This window comes from Hemibagrus wyckioides, linkage group LG11 (genome assembly GCF_019097595.1).
Source record: "Hemibagrus wyckioides isolate EC202008001 linkage group LG11, SWU_Hwy_1.0, whole genome shotgun sequence".
NCBI lineage: Eukaryota > Metazoa > Chordata > Actinopteri > Siluriformes > Bagridae > Hemibagrus > Hemibagrus wyckioides.
This window is the reverse complement of record NC_080720.1, coordinates 9,021,545-9,043,309: the sequence shown is the minus strand read 5'-3', so window position 1 is coordinate 9,043,309 and position 21,765 is coordinate 9,021,545. Positions and strand designations below refer to the sequence as shown.

General features: G+C 39.1%; 2 protein-coding genes and 1 non-coding gene across 5 annotated transcripts in view; 1 reads left to right on the top strand and 2 right to left on the bottom strand.

The window, feature by feature from the left end:
* The window catches only part of raver2 (ribonucleoprotein, PTB-binding 2), a 105,538-nt gene extending 103,166 nt beyond the window's left edge, over positions 1-2,372 (bottom strand). The window contains exon 1 of one of the 3 annotated variants that reach the window (XM_058404148.1): positions 1,833-2,372. In XM_058404148.1, coding sequence (XP_058260131.1) covers positions 1,833-2,150 — 318 coding nt within the window. In that variant the 5' untranslated portion in view covers positions 2,151-2,372. The remainder of the gene's footprint in view (positions 1-1,832) is intronic. The other 2 variants (XM_058404146.1, XM_058404147.1) reach the window with 2 other exon arrangements.
* Positions 2,373-9,030: 6,658 nt separating this feature from the next.
* LOC131362328 (U2 spliceosomal RNA) lies at positions 9,031-9,220 on the top strand. Its single transcript, XR_009206170.1, has one exon. It is a non-coding gene; the product is annotated as a U2 spliceosomal RNA (small nuclear RNA).
* Positions 9,221-13,035: 3,815 nt separating this feature from the next.
* Positions 13,036-21,765, bottom strand: part of cachd1 (cache domain containing 1) — an 83,358-nt gene continuing 74,628 nt past the window's right edge. Inside the window, exons 20-27 of the mRNA XM_058403515.1 lie at positions 21,445-21,605; positions 21,214-21,300; positions 20,378-20,494; positions 18,513-18,664; positions 18,127-18,288; positions 16,893-16,970; positions 16,065-16,166; positions 13,036-13,577 (exon numbers count right to left, since the gene is read on the bottom strand). Of these exons, the coding sequence (XP_058259498.1) occupies positions 13,330-13,577; positions 16,065-16,166; positions 16,893-16,970; positions 18,127-18,288; positions 18,513-18,664; positions 20,378-20,494; positions 21,214-21,300; positions 21,445-21,605 (1,107 nt within the window). The 3' untranslated portion in view covers positions 13,036-13,329. The remainder of the gene's footprint in view (positions 13,578-16,064; positions 16,167-16,892; positions 16,971-18,126; positions 18,289-18,512; positions 18,665-20,377; positions 20,495-21,213; positions 21,301-21,444; positions 21,606-21,765) is intronic.

Below are 21,765 nucleotides of genomic sequence, written 5' to 3'. Positions count from 1 at the left end.
GGGGATTCATTTTCCCAGCAGCTCAGATAAATCACACACACACACACACACACACACACACACACACACACACACATATATATATATATATATATATATATATATATATATATATATAGATATATATATATGGTATTTATTCTAATAAATTTTTGTTCACAAAAATTATACTGTACTATAATAATAATAATAATAATAATAATAATAATAATAATAATAATAATAATAATAAATGGATAAAAAATTATATATATAATATATATATATATATTCATTTTCTGAAGCTTTTATGGAAGGAGTCTCCATTGTCAGTGCTTTGTAGCAGCCTATACATTTCCCCCATAAGAAAGTCTTACACTTTCAACTAACATTTTTTTCCTTTGTAAAATAAGCTGAATTCCTTTCATTTTACCCTTGAGAGAGGAAAATTAGGGAAAATGATTGTTTATAGTTGCTATAATGGAAGTAATTGCATGACCTTACTAGCTTTTGTGGGCATTTCATAACATTAATCTTGTTTATTAAATGAAAAACTGTAAAACGTGGTCAACTCCTGTGGTATAAGAGGAATAAAGTACTTTGGGACATGCTTATATAGGACACTTGAAATGAATGTTTCAGGCAGAATTTACACTGTGAGACATTACAGAACAGACAGAAAACAACTAAGTAAATAAATAAACACCATAAACAACTTAGCTACACATCTTTAGGTGTGAAGTAATGAAAGTACATGGCATTTTGAATTGGTAGGAAGAATAAAGGTACTATTTTAGCACGCTAGGCTTTTCTAATACAGTAGTAGTGTAATAGGTGAGGTGTCGTGGGTGTTCAGGGGGCTTAATAACAATAATAAAAACCCGGACACCATGACGAGCTCTTCATTCATAGCCTTTCCCTTACTTTATTTTCTCTTCTCTGCCTAATTACACTGAACTATTTCAGAAAAAATAAAAGTCCATTCATAAATACAAAATATTATTAACAAAACATAGCATCTCTTTCATTCAGCCCTTACAGTATGCTGAACCTGAGGTAACCTTCATTAATGTGAAAGACAGACTTTCCTGACGAATATACCATTTTTATACACACAACTGTGGGGAAAACGCCAGGAAAGAGATTCTGTCTTCATCAATACTGACCATTAACATATAAACCACATCCAATGACAGAAAAGTAACTTATCTGGACGTTTAATGGATTTAACCTAAACATGAGAGACCTTATGTTTTTGCGTCTCAGGTGATGTTTACAAGCTCTGGGCAGCATTTGTTTGTCATTTGTACTGAAATAAAATTTAAAAGTATTTTAATTGCATTTTTCAATAATTATTCTTTCTCTGTCAATGTTATATTAGCATTTTTTTTGCTGTCATCCGCTTTGCTTCAACTTCTGTGTATCCTCTCTGAGATGGATTTGGACACAGCCGAAACCTAGAGCCGTGGTTAGTCTCTATTGATTTATTTCGGAGTGTGCTACTTTTATATAGTTTTATATTATATAAATATTATTATTTTACTGATTAGTGTCTCGGTGGTTTATAAATCGACAATTCAGGATCAGATTTGTTTGTGCCGCGCTTTAGGTTTCCATTTATAATGAATAACTTGTCTATAACGTAGTTATTATAAACCCTAATTATAGTGGGGGGGGATTTCCATGCAGAAAATTACGCCTAAAACTTTCCTGTCATTGCGGACTAGAGATGTATTGACACTTGGTCTCCATCTGAAATCACAGAGCATAGTCCCATCCTACGTGAAAACATTAGGGCACCTAAAAGGATGTGTATTATTTAATAGTGAAGTGCGCGCTTTAGGACACTGTACCTGGTTAGTAGCGTCCTGCGGCAGGTTCTTGATGACTATCTTTCTCCTGTTGCTCAGTTCACGCCGAGTTTTCTCCAGCCTCCTTTCAATCTCATCCGGCTCCAGCTCAGCCATGTCCCGGAGGATGGTGTCCTCAGAAGCCCCATCCTCCTCCGGCCGGCTCTCGGCGCTCTCCGAATCGGGTACCGGGGAATTTGGGCGCTTTACTGCGGGCGCTGTGGGCGGCTGCATGGAAGAAGCGGCCGCCATTTTGCAGCGCGCGGTACGGAGAGTAAGTTGAGTCGGGTGAGCACCTCGCTTCTCTTTGCTGATCCCCATCCACAGCGGACTGGACTGAACACACACTCACTCACCCACTCTCTTTCTCTCTCTCTCGCGCGCGCGCACACACACACACACTCAGCGCGCGCTCCAACTATCTATTGAGTACGCCTGGCGACCTCCACCGATAGAAACATGAACAGTGCTGATGGGGTCGAATAAACAGAACAGCTGCAAATCTCATCCACTTCTAATAGATCTCCCACTGAGTCACTGTCATCCTTCCAAAATACAAAATGCACCACTGTTTACAGGATCAAATATCATCATCCGCAAAGAAGAGGAGTCTAAAGGAATCAGATTTACGCACAAACGTCTCCAAAATCTAATCGCATTGATAAATCATTCAGCTGAGTCCATGATTGGGGTGTCATGTTGTATAATACTGATGTATACACGTACAAATATGTAAATATGTCATGTAAAGGGTAAACATTGGTGAAATTTCTTTCCTAACGAACTACAGGCATGTTTCCGATAAATAATTCACTCAAACTTTCAGTACCTGCAGAATCCTGGACGCAATCATGATGGATCCTGGGATTATACTGGGAACACTGGATGTGAACCACTCTGGATGTTAGGCCAGTCCATTCATTTTCTGGACACCGTGCACATGCCCACCTATAGGGGCAATTTATCACGGGCAATTTATTACAGCCACCTGGAATGTTTTTGGGTAACATGAGACTGGTAAACTTAGACAGAACATGCATGGAAGCTCCACACAGACCCAAGCTCAGGATCAAACCATGGACCCTCGAACTGTGAGACAACAAAGCTTCCAGATGCTAATATAAAACCTATATACAGCCTTTCCACCTCCCAATCCACCGTAACTACACATTACCCTGAACTAGGCTATCATCATTACATTACTTCAAGAATTAATATATGAATCCATTTATTGTTCCATTTCCTAAACATCCTCCTCCATGACTCATTTATTATAGGTTATGAAAACTGTACTTTTTAGTGCCACAACCCTGCAATCTGAACACATTTATCCGTATGAAATATCTAGAATATATAAGTCACATGTTCAACAGGAAATTGCATTATCTTGGATCTTGGAATATTCAGAAGAGCAATATATTTTCTCATTCCATTTTTTTTTAGTTAATTTAATTTTGATTAACAAGGTCAGTTTGGAAGCAACACTATTACCCAGAGCAAGTTATTAATGAATCAAAAGAAGGTGTAAAGGCTTTTATTTCAGAATACACTTTGCATGGCACTCATTTTTAAACCACCTCAGTGGCACTGTTGGCAAACGTTTGAGCAATAGCCCACTGACCAAAACACTCCAGAAGCAGTCCAGAGGCCAGAAATTGACCCTGATGATGATGATGATATGATTAATACAAATGCCAAGATAAGCAGGGTTAGTGTAATAAAGCAGCCAGTATGCAATAGAAAGCCCCAGTAATATATCCAGATTACCTGATACACTCGTACCATCAGCACACATTAACATTTCTGTGTCAAAGCTATGATGTGGTAATTAAGGTGTTGGGCTACTGATCAGCAGGTTGTGAGTTTGAATCCCACGTCCACCAAGCTGCCACTGCTGGGCAGCTTGAGCAAGACACTCAACCCTCAGTTGCTAAGCTGTATAAAATGAGATAAATTGTAGGTCACTCTGGATAAGGGCGTCTACCAAATGCCTGAAATGTAAATGATGAGACTGGCCAAAAAACATATGTAATATCTGGTCAGCAGCTAGCCAACAGTTGACTTCTGCCACTGGTGGAAGGAGTAATAGGGGTTTGATCAAATAACAACTTAGTGTTTGGTGGCATCTAAAATTATTGGTACCCTTCATAAACAATCAGCAAAAGTGATGGTAGAAAATATACAACAGAAGAACAAAACAACAAAAGTAATTATTCTCATATCATTCTCATTAGAACTCTTTTCCCCAAATACATACCAAAACGATTGACCAACCTTTATATACTATAAATATTAACCAAGTGTAATTCTTAAAAAAAAAAACACACACAATATGATTTTTCCTTTTTTCTCTCAGTGCCCCAGGAACTCCTTTTGACTTCATCCACATTCTGTTTCACTAGGATATAAATATAAGGTTGTCCTCAGTGCGTGCATGTCCTTGAAAAGTAATTCATCTCAGACAGCTGAAAAGACATCACACGCTGGTTTTCTCTCCAGCAGAAGCAATGAAAAACTGTGCATTTGTTTAGTCACATTTGATGTGGGAATGATTGACAGCGGCTCTAAAGCGCTCGTGGGTGTACAGAGAGCGACTTCCACACTTAAATACCATCGTCTAGCACCACCAACTTCTCAAAATGCATGAATAATCACTTTTAATTCGCAGCACTACATCCGCTCACCTTAGTGTTTACTCTAAAGAGTAGAAATGTAATATTCGCTAATTAATTTAGTCCATTAGAATGGAAAAAGCAGGAGAGAAATGAGCATTTTGGTGTAACGCGTATTATTAACACACTAATAATCAACCTGACAGAACCAATATGGTACACATAACTACACACTGTTAGCTCTTTCCCATTACACAAACACAATCAGTGTTTGCATAATGCTTGATTCGGCTTACATTTGCCAGCTTTAAGGAGCTGTGTGTCTTATGAAACATCTTTGCTTGCTAGAGGAGAAGAGTAATGGCATGGCAGGGCGTTCCACGTGAGGCCTCAGAGGAGAAGCCTGCACATAAATGCGTGATTCAGCCTCATCGCTGAGTGAGTGGGAGTAAGAGAGGAGACGAGGGTTATTTCAGATTCAGAGAAAGTGCCGTGTGGGCGCTAGCAAACCGAACACCTGGGACGTGTGTGTTTATGTAAGGAGGTGAAGCGATGGAAGCCTTGAACTTCACTATGCTGAAGCGCGGGGGTGGAGGCACTCTGGTTCATGGTGCACGATCCCTAACGCACAAGCGATTTATCCATGCATGTTTGCACAAAAGCCTATCGCGTACACAGGAACGATTAGCCTACATACGCTGTAAGAAGGAAACCGGGAAGAACAGTGACTAATTGAAATGGTTCCTTCGCACTTTTATAGCATTTAAACACCTCTAGGAATTGGAGCAGACTGCCTAAAGGAAGCAACCATTCAAGTGCTCCAGATCTGAAGAGGACTTCTGGCAGGAGAGATGACTCCAGAGTCAGATTTCCCAGACATGAGAACACAGGTCCACACCTACGCTAACAGATGTAAGCCCACATACCTGCTGCTCTGTAGCGTCCAACTTACGGAGGTTAAGTAGTTACTGGAAATATAGACTAAGAAGGTTAACATGGGTGAGATGAGAGAATAATACTAAGATGAAGTCTAATTTTAGTCCCATATCTAATCCGATACACCTGATCTAACAAATCAGTCAGCGCCTTCACCGAGTCGGAGGATATGTTGGTCTGGGTTTCAGAGGTTCAGATTGCATTCCGTTCTGCAGAGATCATCAAGACATACCTCCTCCACAGTGACAATTCTGTTTATGAAGGTAAGGCCAACGTGTTATTAGTGCAGGATCCCCAACAATCATGCTATTAAAATAATTATAATAATTTCTTTTTTAAAAAGAAGAAAAAATAAAGCATGTCAGAGCATGCAATGAGGTGGTGTGATGCTGTTACCACCCTAAAGCTGATCATCTTCCAGTAATAACACAAAGGGTTTTCCTATACTTTTATTTATCAATTTAATTTAATTTAATTTAATTTAATTTAATTTTTTATCTATTATGGCATATTATACATTTTATCTGTTTAAAGTTATATTTCATGTTATCTGCAGGCATGAAATGTAACTATAAACAAATAAAATGTATAATATGCCATAATAGATAATTAAATTAAATTAAATTAAATTAAATTAAATTAAATTAAATTAAATTAAATTAAATTAAATTAAATTTCTCACTAAAAAAACAATGTAAGGAAGAATCTGCATTAAAAAAAATAAATAAATAAAAATAATTAAAAAAAAAAATTCCTCCATTGTGAAAGCACTAACAATGAAGACTCCTTCCATAGTTAAATAAAATAATACATCTGTCTGGGATCTCCTGCATCCTGAGACAGAATGATTCAACCTATTAATAATTCTAGATTTTTCTTTTAAAACTTTTAAAATTATTATGTGTCGTTAATTAGCTGTTACTACTGAAACAGTGCAGCTACTGTCAGGCCCGCTGTTATAGAAAATAAATCAGTTTAAAGAATTCAAGAGTACTGTGCTTTAACACTAAATTAAGAACAGATGGACTAACAGTGGGGTCCCAGTGTGGAGTGATGGGTGATTTAAAACCGTCTGTTTGGTCATTCCACACTGAAGGACACATCTCCTTCAAGGTTCATCATTATTTCAGAATGGATTATATCACTGGCTCGGAGATGAACTCGCAGTGAAGAATGAACTCGGGGAGAAGGGTTCATGATCACTTGCAAGTTTGTTTAGTTAAAGCGAAAAGCAAAAGTGCAATGCTAAAAATTTAAGTGAGAGATTTGGGATTAAAAGGAGAGGAAGGTACCGTCAATTCATCACCTCAGAGGTAGAAGAGAGGCACTCTTTCAACTGTGTCCGATTGTGTACATGAACCATGCTGACATTTCCACAGATAAAACTACAAGGGACCCTTTGAGCGTTCTACCTGAGTAACTCAACTTCATCCTTTTCTGGAGGTGTTCTTGTAAATTTCTTCCACTAACTGAGAAATACTAAATAAATAAATAAAAATAAAGAGCTTACCCCAGCTCCAGTCAGACTCCCAGAAGAATTTGGAAATGTTATTATTAAAATGCCCGACCTCTGAATGCAAGAATCAACCAGCAGTGATATGTAGGGTAGTATAACTCAGAGTAAAACTAGATATGAAGTAGATTTTATACTTCGTGTAAACTTTTTCTCTTAGCCAAAAGGGTTTGAGTTGAAATACTCCTACCTCCACTTTCCTCCACACTTCACTTTACCTTCTACAGACATGGAAGGAGATGAACACAAAAACAAAACAGACTTAAAAACCTAGACATTTGCTGTGGGTATATCCAAATGTAACTTTGGCTAGAGCAAAAACATCGATTGTTGATGGAAACTGGTTTTAAAGATCACTCCAGTGTGAACCCCAATGACGAACAAATAACCAAGGTGAAGTGTTACTAAAGAAAACCTGGCAAACGTTATGCAACTGAATCAGACACTATATCATTCACCTTCAGTGAACACTTTATCTTAGTGGAGCTAGATCCGAGAAATACTGGGTTTGAGGCAGCAACTAACCAGAGCTTCAACAATCAGCCATAAGATTAAACCCACAGACAGGGGAAGTGAATAATATAAATATTAATGTCTCATTACAATGCCATCTGTCAAGGAGTGGGATATATTAGGCAGCAAGTGAACAGTTAGTTCTTGAAGTGTTTTGATGTGTTGAAAGCAGGAAAAAAAATGGGCAATGCAGTGGTTTGGTTAGTGGTCCAAGGACGGACAACCTCTGAACTGGCTACAGGCCCAAAAAAACTCATGGATGTCTGTGGGTAGTGAAGGATTTTACATCATGCGGACAAATGGGTACAAATGGGGAAAGAGATGACACCCGGATGCGCTATGGGAAGGCCAGCAGAGGCAGTGTGATGTACTGAGCAATGCTCTGCTGGGAAACATCGGGTCCTGACATTCATGCGGCTGTTACTTTGACTGTACCGCCTCGAGTACACCACTTCGGTGCAGCAGTATTCCCTGATGACAGAAGCCTCTTTCAGCAGGATAATGTTTCCTGCTTCACTGCAAAATGGCTCAGGAATAGCTCAAAGAGTTCAAGGTGTTGATTTGGCATCCAGTGTCTCCGGATTTTGATCCATCGAGTCTCCACCTCAGGACTTAAAGAATCTGCTGCTAACGTCTTGGATTCAGGTAACACAGCATCCCTTCAGAGGTCTTGTGGAGTCCCATGCCTTGACGAGTCAGAGCTGTTTTAATGGCACAAGGAGGCTGATGTACTATTAAGCAGATGATATTAATGTTCTGGCTAAATAACATAACAATAAAGAAGTCTCTAAAATCTATGATTGATAGCTAGATAGCTAGATAGCTAGCTAGCTAGATAGATAGATAGAACCCTGGTTCATCCTGCATGAGAGAGCTGTATGGAATACAGCCAACACCAATGATTAAATTCCAGAAAGTTGTCATGTTTTCCAGTGTGTATAATAACCAACCCTCCAACCAATATGACATTCTCCTGTTTGTACCTTAAGGGCTAAGGAAATAATCAAGTACTCAGTGTACCATGGCTGAATATTTCACCTTGTGAGCAAATACAGGCTGGGCATTTCCACTTCTTTTGACCTTAACAATGAGTGCAACAACAAAAAGAAATAATTTCGCAATGGTACAGGTTTGCTTTGGATCCAGAAACACCATTTCGGTCGTGTGATACATACTCGACCATTTGTTCTGTCCATAACCTTTCGAAGATAAAAAAGGTTTAAATGCCAATAAATAAATCTGAGAACATGTTTGTCTGGATCTGAATTTGCCTTTTAAATCCGAAACCCGGTTCAAAGTGACTCATCATAAAGGTGTGAAATGCTGTTGCAGTTAAAGCGTTTAATCACAGCCACTTCAATGCCAAAACAAACAAAATGGATTGCTCTGTAAGCGCAGCAGTAAATACTACACAGTGAGAGATCCTCAGGAATCAATAAGGATCATATGATGAATGTGCTCAGGAGAAATAAATCAAGGACACTTTTTTATTTTTTGGTGACTGCAGAAACCTGAACAGCCCGAAGATAACAGACCTAAATAACCAAGGTTTCTCAGGAGGTGGTGAACTGGTGGATGTGGACCCAGCGTATTTCAGGTAATAAACGACCATAGTTCAGCGACTCTACAAGCTTCTTAGCCTTTTGGCTAAGATCAAGTGTTGTATCTATTTTTATCAGTTTAATATATGATACATCTTCTATATGAGGACTCAATATTAAACGGATTTTTAGAGCTGGGAGCGGGTGAAGAGGCTTGCCCCGTCCATGCCACGCATCGACCTGGTATTGAGTGGTAGCTCAAGTGGTTAAGGCTCTAGGTTGTTGATCAGAAGATCAAGGTTCAAGCCCCAGCACTCCTGAGCTGCCACAAACTCCCCCTACTCAAGGGGCACTGGATCATGACTGACCTTGTGCTCTGACTCAAACCCTCTAAGGATGGGATATGCTAAGAAAGAATTTCACTGTGCTCTAATGTATATGTGATAAGGCTACTTAAGCTTAGCATTTGCAGAAACGTTGTTTTATATATAAAGAGATACATTTAGAAATGTAAAATGTACATCAATCAGCCATAACATTATGAGCAGTGAGAGGTGAAGTGAATAACACTGATGATCTCATCATGGCACCTGTTAGTGGGTGGGATATATTAGGCAGCAAGTGAACATTTTGTCCTCAAAGTTGATGTGTTAGAAGCAGGAACAATGGACAAGTGTAAGGATTTGAGGGAGTCTGATGAAGGGCCAAATTGTGATGGCTAGACGACTGGATCAGGGCATCTCCAAAACTGCAGCTCTTGTGGAGTGTTCCCGGTCTGCAGTGGTCAGTATCTATCAAAAGTGGTTCAAGGAAGGAACAGTGGTGAACCGGTGACAGGGTCATGGGCGGCCAAGGCTCACTGATGCACGTGGGGAGCGAAGGCTGGCCCGTGTGATCCGATCCAACAGACGAGCTACTGCTGCTCAAACTGCTGAAGAAGTTAATGCTGGTTCTGATAGAAAGGTGTCAGAATACACAGTGCAGGACGGGTCAGGGCTGTTTTGGCAGCAAAAGGGGGACCAACACAATATTAGGCAGGTGGTCATAATGTTATGCTTGATTGGTGTGAAAGCATCTTTGTGATTATGTCCATCATTAAAAGCGCTACACCAATAAAACTGAATTGAACTGAATGTTGATTATTTAGCTTCATTGGAGCAAAGATTATAGAGCTAAAGAAAAATTTCATTTACCCTCTACGGTCCGATTTGCGACCTGACAACACTGCATGTATGCATTCATACATACTTGGCCAAGATTCTAAACGGACATCTGATCTGATCAGCATCCATGGCACTAGACAAAACGCACACAACCACTTTAAATATCCTGATTTATAGCAAAAGGTTCATAGTCACGCAGCAATCATTTAACTGATATTCAGCCATATTAGTTACTTATGCAAACCTTTCCAAGCCAGGAAAATGATGTAACTGGCCTTTTACAAATAAATCTGAACACCCCTGATTTAGAGCTTGCATTTATCCAGATTGCACCCCATAGATAAATTATGGCCGGGGACCAAAACCCATTTGGAACTGATACGGCTAATGAATTGTAATTACTGAACATAATTACATGCCCCATGTGCAGTGTCTTTTTGGCAAATATTTTGAAAGGATGTTGCATTTCATCACAAAAATTAGTGCTCTAATGGAGTCTAATCACAGCCTTATTAAAGGCTAAGGGCCTGAAATGACCAAATGTGAATCATCATGCATATCCGGGCTTCGGGAATCAGAGCCTGGGGTATGTGATTTTTCTAAACTTTTTTTTTGTTGTTGTTATTGTGGTGGAAACAATCCACCGTTAACCCATCTGACTGTCCACTTTAATAGAATGGAATAGGATACAAATTTTTTAGATAATAAAAACCTGGTCTTAGTGTGTGGGAATAAAAAACGCTCTATGGTTTCAATTAATAGCTAAAATATTATTGCGTCATATTACGCACCAATATTATATCCGTGTCATTTTTTCTGGAAACGATAGACATAATCGCTCTAAAAGGCAACATTTGGATTAGATGGGCAGTTTGATGGAAGTGCAGGATTCTGATATTTCTGCTTTCCTATCAGGGAACATGAAAAATACTGATTGATAGTGAGCTATTTGGGGTGGAAAAAACAAAATAATAATAATAATAATACTAACAATAATAATAATAATAATCACCATCATAATAATAATAACCACCCACTTACTCCAGATAAAAATGGTTGGTCAGGGTTTTGATAAGGATATACAGTAATAATAAAGGTTTGCCAGAAGTACAATTAGTCTTTAGATAATAAAAAACCTGGACTTAGTGTGTGTTTTTGGTGGGAGGTTTAAGAATAAAAAACACTCTATGGTATCAATTAATAGCCAAAATATTATTGTGCAATATGATGTACCAAAATTATACCAATACCTTTAAAATGACACAAAATAATGCAATAAATAAAGTGATAATGGAAGAACAGCTCAGCCCAGTTCTGTTCAGTGAACACACGGCCAAATGGCTTCCATACACCTTTAAACTTTAAAAAGCAGAGCTAAGGGGAGGAATGATATCAGATTGCTCTTAGGGGAAATAAAAGTGCTGTCATACTGCATCCAGTTCAGCTTGTGTGTGTAAGATTACTGAAGAAGTGGATATGACATTACAGTCAGGGATAAATTTACAGCGGGGGTCTGAATTTACAGAGATTTTCATTACATGTCAGTGACCTTATCTACTTAATACATCATACTTTCGTTTTAAAACGCTGAAGTAATATTTGCATTAATGTCTCCTGTTCATTAACCTGTAGAGTTGCATAATGGACGCACAGCTATATAGACGTTTTGATCTCAAAAACCTCAAAGTTCTGAACATTTTCTGATCCCTTGACAGGACAATGTCACATATGGTGTCTTTAATATGGATCCAAAAGCGAAACTTTTAGACTCTAACCACGAAATTCCTGCTATGACGACTTCATTTCCCACTTTCTGCTGGAGAAATGACAGTCTAGTTACACTCATGATAATCTAACTATTATACTGTATTTAATAGAGTACAAAAAGGATGAGACCGCATTGATCATCTTTCCTGCTTTATACATTTTTCCAAAACAGAACTTGTCCACATAGCCGACTTTGAGAGTCGTTTGCGAGAGATAAATTATTACTGATCTTTTTTTTTAGGATTGTGGAAAATGCAATTATGTGCTAATTATTCCTCCCTTTCTACACCAGTATCGCATATCGCTCATGAGCTTAGCTTTATGAATAAATAAATAGAGGCACAATAAAACTTCTGACACCGACGCTGAGGAGTGAATTCATTTATAAGCTACTTTGTTAAAGGTCAAATGTATATACATGATATTTTTTTCTGGAAACAATAGGCATAATCACTCGAAAATCATAAAAGCACAAAGGCAACATTTGGATTAGATGGGCAGTTTGATGGAAGTGCAGGATTCTGATATTTCTTGCTTTGCCATCTGGGAAAACGTAAAATACTGATTGATAGTGAGCTATTTGTAAAAAATAAAATAATAATAATAATAATAATAATAACCCACTCACTCCAGATAAAATGGTTTGATAGGGATATAATAATGAAGGTTTATACAACACAGTGGTACATTTCATCTTGAGGTCACTTTAAAAATGTCTAAAATCCTTGTGATTGGGAGGTGAAAAAAACACTTAAATCCTTTGTAACATTCCAGTTTCTGGAGAATCTCTTCCTCTTTCGTAAATAACAGGCTTGGAACAAACCATGCAGCGAATGAACAGATTCAGAACGGCAACACATTTCTGCCTCCACTCACAGATGGCTGGTGTGCTCCGGGTTTTTTTTTTTTTTGGCGCTTTCTGTCCAACGTTCAGCGCAGCCACTCATGCCCATCCATATCTGAGGTTTTTATTCCCCCTACAGTTCATTCTCACAGTAATGTGTGTGTGTGACGTACAGAGGCACACATCCCACCGCTCACTGCTCTTCAGTCCGGCTCAACGGAGCCTCCAAATGATGAACTATTCACCAAGTTTCCTCCATTCACATGTTCCTACCTTAAATGCAGTTAAATAAATAGTAAAAAAATAATCCTTTTGTCTTTTCTTTAAAAAAATTTTTTTTTGAGATGCTTTGTGGCACTTAACACAAGTGCATATCTGTGCCTCCACACCGTTAAAAGCAGGTACATCCAGGTTCCAGAGTTCAGGTTAAAAAGGCTTTCCTCATCACAGAGGATTCCCCCAGGAGGCCTCGGCCCCGTCCCTTTTCTCCCTTTGCTCTCTCAGTAGGGCACAGCGTCCGGCTTTAGGGCTCAAAGTGGAAGTGGAGGATGAAGGCAGACCTCGGAGTGAAGTGGCATTAAAGGTGAGCTCTGTGGGTGGGGTTTTCGGGTTTAGCACTCGGCGTCCACGCTGTGAACGGTGACTGCCGCCTGCAGGTGGTGTGTGTGCGTGTGCAGCGGGTGGCGCGTGTGTGTGTGCCGGTGAGGGTAGAGCTTATGGCTGAGCAGTGCAGCGGTCTGGGGTGGTGTGTCCAGTTCCAGCTCCTCGTCATGGTTTCCTACATCCACTCCTGCTGAGAGCGGCTCGCTGGTGCACGGTGGATTCTCACTGTCCTCTTGAGGACTCATAGTGCTGTAGCCTAGAGACACAAACACAAACAGCTCATATAGTTATATAATTAACTCACAGCTCCAGATATCAGATACCCAAAAATAGAGGACAAAATAAAAGGGCGGGGTGATGAGAATAAACCTTCATTTATCTCGCAGCTTAAATCACACCCATTTTATATCATTTAGACCTGCAAACAGTCTTCGTTGCAATCCGAGCAGATGCTCACATCAAAATATTTGAGATCATTAGGCTGTTTACGCTCACATTATCGGGTTTCCTGCAGGAATAACTAGATTAATGAGCATGCTTAAAAAGATCTTTCCACATAATTAAGCATGACTTAGAGAACTTTCTCACACACTTGTAGCCCTCATTAATTTAATCATGCTTCCAGTCTCACCCCTTTTCTCAAGTGGAGCTGGAGATCACAGCCTCCCTTCTAACTGTGTGTGTGTGTGTGTGTTGGTGGTGGTGAATTTCTGCACTTTTAAAGCACCAGCTGGAATAGTGTCCATGAGTTCAGTACTAGCTCTGGCAGGGAAGCTCTCTCTGATGACAGAAGGCTACTGACTTTGACTTTACAATGTGATTTAATGGTGCTATATGAAACTGGGTCTTTATGTAAAGGATGTCCTGAGCTCATCTCAGACTTTCTATTCCAATAAACTCATACTGAAGGTCATTTCAACATTAATAGCCCGTCTTTAGACGACTGCGACTGTATAACGTAATGAATCGGAACCTTACACCTAAAGTGAATGGGTTTTATTTTCAGTCTGGTTTCTCTCAAGGTCTCCTTACGTCTTGTCTCACCGGCTTGATCTAAACCTCGATCCAGATTTATCTAACCCTACGTTCACACCAGCAAGTGACAAAGCAATAAGCAATCATCTTCTCTGCACACGCATGACAATTCCCCGATTCAATTTTCCATCTCCGATGTGCTGAAATCGGCTTGACTTGACATCACGTCATGATCCGACACCGATTCAGAGACTCAGATAGGCCTTGGTGCTGTTACTCATTACTGGATTTGTACATTTTCATTTTAAATAAAACACAATCCTGACATGACGTTGCCTTGGGTGTGACGTGAGCTCAACCAGCTCACTAAAGCGACGCATGAATGATGGCCAACATTTCAGAAAAGATGAAGTGCAGCAAGGAGCTGCAAGGCAAACTGGAAAAAACATCTCCGCTGACAGAAGGATGCACCTGAGCTCTGTAGGAGACGACTAAAACCCGGGTCACAAAGGTTTGTACACAAAAAAAATAAAAAAAATTCTAAAGGCAACAGTTAGTTTTCTACAGAGCTGCAGGCGAACAGATAAACAGTGTGTTGGTGGTGCAGGAGTGAGTCACGAGCTCACTGCAAAAAGCCGAATCGATTCGACCCCTTGAGCTGGATGAGTGAATAGCTAGTGGGAGGCGACCTTTGGCTGAGCTGTTTAAAAATACAGAAAAGTTTGCTCTGCTGCTCTAGGCTCGCTTTTTTCCCCCGTTCCCTCTTTCGCGTACAGATATTCCTTCTTTCTGCCCACTCAACTCTTCCCCTTTCTGTGTGAAACGGAGTTGTTGTTGTTCTCTGTTAGCTCCACAAAGGCTTGTACACTAAGAGTGTTTTCCGTCTTCATGTTAAAAACAAGACCTGGCTGTAGCAGAAGGATTTAATACCAACAAGACAGAACTGGAGCAGACATGGGGGAATACTTCTTACTGTTTTAAAGGGCAAAGACATCACTATAGGTCCCACAGGAACAAAACGCTACGATTAAGCACGTTTTCGCTTACTTCTTTGTCAGTACCCAGTAGTTTTCCTTTTTTTTTTGCCAATGATAGATGTGATTTCAATGAGATTCCTCAACTCTGCGAGGAACTTAAAGAGTTCTGAATAGTTCCCGTGCTGTGTTTCAGATAGACCCGGACTCATTATATCCTACACTACAAAGAATACTAGGGAAGAGAATCAGTAAATGTACGGCTGTAAACATCTATAAAACAGCTATACAGCAATAAAAGTGCTGCTGTTCCTTTAGCAGTATCAGTAAGACAAAAAAAACACAGTTGGTCATGTAAGAAAGAAACCAGAAAGTGCTCCGTTCTGAAGATTTTCTCGTGATGGAAAACCTACAGCTTTAACTTTTGACTGTTACTGATACTGGAGACTCCTTCCAAAAATGTTATGCAACTGACTCCTTACAAATAAATAAATAGATAAATAAATAAATAAATCAACCACCCACCACTTCCATGATTATATATGTTTTTTTTAAATCTGTTTATTTATCATGCCCATCAATCAATCACTGTGTAACGTGCTAATAAAAATATTCTAATAACTTAGAATGAGCACATTATTATAAATATATGATTTGGACTACTAATCCATGTCTCTTAAAATGAATTAGTCTAATCAATCAGAATAAAGAACTCACCAGTGCTGTGATACCAACATGAAACTGATCTCTAATCTTTACCGAATATTTGTATTAATATTTCTTCTGTCACTTACCGTGGTCGCTTTCTGTTCCTGATCGGCCCCAGTATCGCCGCCTGCGCTCAGGACTGTGTGTGTGTCTCTCGATGACAGCAGCGATGAAGCGTGTGTTACTGACTGAATTGAGATTTGGGGGGGAAAAATGTAAAAAAAACATCACAAGCTGCTCTGAGTGTTAGGATAAAACTCATGTCTCATGTCAAACAGTTTAAGGAAGTGTTATCTAGTTTAGAGATGTTAATCATCGCACTGTTCTATCACTGATCTGCATCCAGATATTATATATATATATATATATATATATATATATATATATATATATACACACTTTCAAATATTTTCATATACATTTTTTCTACCTGTATAAAAATTCTATTTTTATTGTGATTTTTAATTAGAATTCTATTCTTATATTTTTATTCTTTGTTTTAATCTTATTAATTCTATTATTATGATGAAAATAAATAAATAATTGCACTACATGTCCTACTGTGGATGGTCGGGTATGTGACCAATAACATTTGAACTTAAATACAATGATAATAATAATAATAATAAGGATTATTATTATTATTATTAATATTACTATTATTATTAATACTACTATTATTATAATAATTATTATTATTACTACTATCATCATCATTATTATTATTATTATTATTATAACAGCAATACAAAATAATAATAATAATAATAATAATAATAATAATACATCTTATAAGATGTTTTTAGAATGCTTATAGATGCTTTACATACATAAATAGTACAGGACAAAACAATAAAAAAATTTTAATTATTCGAATGTTTTAATGTAAAGAAAGGAGAGAATTAAGCTCCTACTGATTCCTCTGTCTTCATGACTGTCATCATCCCTTTCATCACGCTCGTTGTCCAGGTTGGACATCCGCACTGACATTTCTGTGGATTAAGCAAGAGAGAGAGAGCGACACTGTGAGCAGAGAGAAACTGCTGATATAAACACATTTCTCTTCCACGGGACTTGCACAAGATAAAACTCTTACAAATCTTGCCATGTCATTATGGGTTATGGAGTGTAGATTGATGTGGGGGAAAAAAAATAATAATTTAAAGGCATTTTAGCATACGGCTACAGCATAACAGAGTGTGATGAAATGAAGGGGTTTGAATAATAAATGCAGCGATAAATTCATTGATGAGATCCAGACTCAGACCTGAAACTGTGAGATCCCAAGTGTTGCAAATACAACCACCAGCATTACCTCATGACATACATGTCCTGCTTTCCAACCTTACAAACTTCATGCAATCAAATAAATCCAAATATATGCACTGTAGCTTCCCATGCAAAATTTAGAAATCCTTGGTTACACTCAAATCTGCTAACTATTAGATCATTTAGATAGTTATGATGTTTGGAGCATGTAATCTGCTAACTATTAGATCATTTAGATAGTTATGATGTTTGGAGCATGTAATCTGCTAACTATTGGATCATTTAGATAGTTATGATGTTTGAAGCATGTAATCTGCTAACTATTGGATCATTTAGATAGTTATGATGTTTGGAGCATGTAAACAGCTCTGGATGGTGAAAAGGTGAAGTCTGACTAGAACATCTTTTTATACTTTACATAATATGTTCGTATGTAAAGTATAAACTGATTGCCTACATACTGATTTAAAAAGGTCCCATGGTAAGTATTTATGATTCAGAAAATGATCATTTTGGCAATGTATTCACATAAAATTACTTTTCACAGGATATTAACTGCCAAACACAGGCAAGTTGCCCAAAAACTCAGAGATCAGTGCTAACAGGAAAATATGAAGAAATATGTGTACCCTGTGTTTCACCTCAAACAGTTTTTATCCTGGTTTGACTTTAATGCCAAATTAATATCCGAGGGTTTAGATTTGAAACGTCTGAATTGTCTCAGAAACCTCACTAACATTTTTCACAGCGAATGGATGTGGATCTTTTCAAGCAAGTGCTTTTGACAGCATTTTGGCCTCATTTTTCTTTTCCACTGGCCTTGACACTCTGTCCTAGGCCTTTGTGTGGGTGTATTTGTGTGTATCCAATCAGACTCACCCTGTGCTGCCAGAGGTGACATGTGCTGATGGCTGCGGCGGTGTATCTGGTGCCTGTAGGCGTATACGACCAAAACCAGAACCATGATGCAGCCCATAATGCCTCCTGCTACTGGGCCCACGGGTGCACTCTTAATCATGTTAAGAGACGCCACCTCTTCATCTGCAAAAGAACGTCAGTAAGAAAGGAGTTTAAAAGGTCTAAACATGTAAAGGTGTATTTGCAGAACTTTTTATTCGATAAACCCCAATGTGGTGGGGAAAAAAACAACAAAATATGGCTAATAAAATGCGACATTTATTTAAAACGTTTATAACCCGATTCTTATAACGCAAATCAATGTTCAAATTAAATTCCCAGACTGTGTACAGGATATGTAAACTCACCTAACAGACCCATGCCATCCATATACGGACTCTTGGCACCTACGATTCCTCCAAAACACTCCTTCTGTAGAGCACAGTAAGGTTTGTCCAGCTGTGTCTTTCCATCACTGTCCACCACACACCACTCGCAGTCCAACACGCCAAAGCAGTCGCTGTAGGAAATACACACATGACGAAAGCTGTTTCAAATAGCACAATAAATATAGTGGCAAAACAAGAAAAGTGGGAAAACCAAAATTTGGTTAACACAAGAACACAAAAGCCACTAGGACTAATTATACATAAGCAGCGTCTCAATCAGCTTCATAGTTCAGTGGTCAGGGACATTTTAAGGACTGTCTTCTCCTTTCTCAATCACAAAATCCTTGAACATTCACTCCGTAAAACATCTCACAATGCACTGTAAAAACCAGACAGCATCAATGCTTGACATGCTCTCTTACTGAAAATGATGTCACCTTTACAGAAGCCTCACAGCAAAGAAAAGAAGAGAAACACTGCTTTGTTTCTGTGTAACAATTTACATGATTCATAATTTGGGGGGAAAAAACACTAACTAGAAATGTTGCAAGGATAAAAATCAGTCAACTTTAAACAAACAAAAATAAAGATGTCTGAATGATACCGGTCCTGTCTGATGTTGATAAATTCCAGTGTTGGAGATTTACAATGCGAGTACGTAGTCATGTTGCCGGAAACATGCGAGTCAACAGCGTCCCAGTGTGTAGTGAGCTCGGGTCTTTACCAGTGCCCAGACTCATGCACACGATATACTAATTCACCACCTGGGGAGCTAGAGAGCTGATTGAGAGAGTCACAGGCTTGAGTCACCGCTGGTGGGGTCAATCTGTGTGCAGGGTTTGTGATAAGCCGTGTGTGTGTGTTAAGACGCCTAGATAAAGATGAACAGATGAAGAGTTCACCCTTCGGCCCTTTAGTATTAGTACAGAAAGCAATTTTTTTTACTACAACAGCTCCTATATCTGCCTATGCTGCCGACAAAGTCAAAAACAGACCCACATCTCCCCTTACACCTTATCACAACTTGCTCTCTACCAACATCCCTCAGAGCCTCTAGCATAGGGGTGTTACACAATGTAGCTCTCTGTATCTCTTTAGTGCTGTATCTCTGTCTGTATTTTGAGTATGTACATGGGCCAAAACCTGAAGCTGTTGTTTTTTTTTTTTTTTGTTCTTTTTACTGAAATATGACCCCAACTCACTACATTCCGGAAAGAGAGAACAAAAACAAGCCTAGAAGTAGAAATGTCAGTACTCTCAGCATGGTGTGTGGCTCTGCGGTGGATCTGTGAGTGAAGGGTGGCTCTCGAAGTCACTTTACTGCATGAAAATACTGTTAAAATGCAGGACGACTGCTATGCAGTTCCACTTAATTTATCTGTTTATTTGTCGTTAAATTTTAAGTGAATGGTTTTACCTCCAGCTTAAGCATCAGCAGTGATCTGCTAATTTGCTGTAAACGCCAGTAAAATGGTTGTTTTCTGCACTAACCACTAATTTATGATCCATATTTAATTTCCCCCAAATACAAACTTTGCAAAATCCCTGCAACGTTTATGTCTGATTTTAACATTGACCATGTAGAAAACCTAAATTGCTGGAGTTGCTATGGTGACAAGATTATGTTGCCTTCAAGCACATGGTGTCACTGGCTCTTGGTTCCAGACCAGCAGCACTTTGGTGATGGAACTGAATCAATTCTTTCAGCCAAGGACCGTCTCTTTAGTGGTGGAAACGGCACTGGCACCAGCTGTCACCTTGTCTATGAAAATGGGGTGTGTGTGTGTGTGTGTGTGTGGACTGGATGAGACTCAGGTCTCTGGATATGAGATGAGAAGACTGACCTGCTGGTGAAGCGTTGGCTACATCGAGTGTTGATGCACTGTGGCAAAGTGTCCTGCAAACTGGACTCAATCACTGTCATAGACAATGGCTCTTGGTGTACATCACAGCTTGGATTCCTGCACACACACACACACACACACACACACACACACAAAGTCAAGACAACTGTAGTGTGATGACCCAAAATTACAAACAACTCAAAAACACATCTCCACACAAACACACTTCTCAGGAAAATAACAGTGTTTTTATTAGTTATTATTATGAACCATCATCATCATCATCAGACACAAAAACACAGGTTTCTCAGGAGGGATTCACAACACTATTCTGACAGATGGTCCTTTACAGCTCTGTGAGCAGAGGAAAACTCTTCTGCTCCAGGATACAGGTGGATGGGGATTTACTCAATGTGACAGGAACATGAAAGATCACAGTCGTCTGTTACTCCACAGTATGTGCTAGCTGATCTGTTATGTTACTGCAGTCCTTTTTTTTTAATCCTATAACCGCAGAAACACTCATGGAAATGTGACTCGGCTACGCAAAATGCCTGAAAAGTACCTGTTTAATAAGACAATTCTACATACAAATCCTCTACATCCTCCAGATTAGCACACAGTAAATATTTTAAGCGGCCTTCAAGGTCACAGTACATAACTCATGGCAAAGCTTATGACTAACACACTTTCACAATAGCGGCAAGCTAAAATAGCTTTATCTGAATTACGATGACTGAACATCAAAGCAGACGGAGAGACAACAGGAAAAGACTGAGAGTGTACACTCCTGCGTAAAACCGCAGCTCAGAAGCAGATCCGGGGGGGGGATTTACCTGTTTTCTGCATTAGTGAGATTGCCAGTACACTCATTCACCTCCAGAGGGCACTCACACGGACACTCACACTCATTCTGCTCCATTCTGAAGAGAAAGCGAGAGAAAATAAATCAATGATTACCCTCCTTTGAAAACTACTCACTTAGAAGATCACACGCCTGTGTAGAATCTGTATTATAAATGGATAATAATGTAGAAGCACTTATTCAAGCAGGAGGGAAAATGTACCTGTGGCAGTTTAAGCAGAGGCGATCCACAGTGCTGCACGCACAGAAGGCCAGCGAATCGCACGTCTCGTTCACGATGCCTGCGAACGCGTTGGTTCCTGGAATACGAGTGAGTCTGTACTTTGAGCAGTGACTGCCGTGAACCAGGTTCGTCAGATCGCCCTGGAAATCACACATCAATCAGTGTCAGTACCACAATATTTACATATCGGGGTCAAGTAAATGTTAAAATGATTCATACATCTCATAATTCTGCTAAGCAAATGAGAGTGCATACCTGTATGAGAAAGGGCTAAAATAATTATCGACAACTCATGCTGAG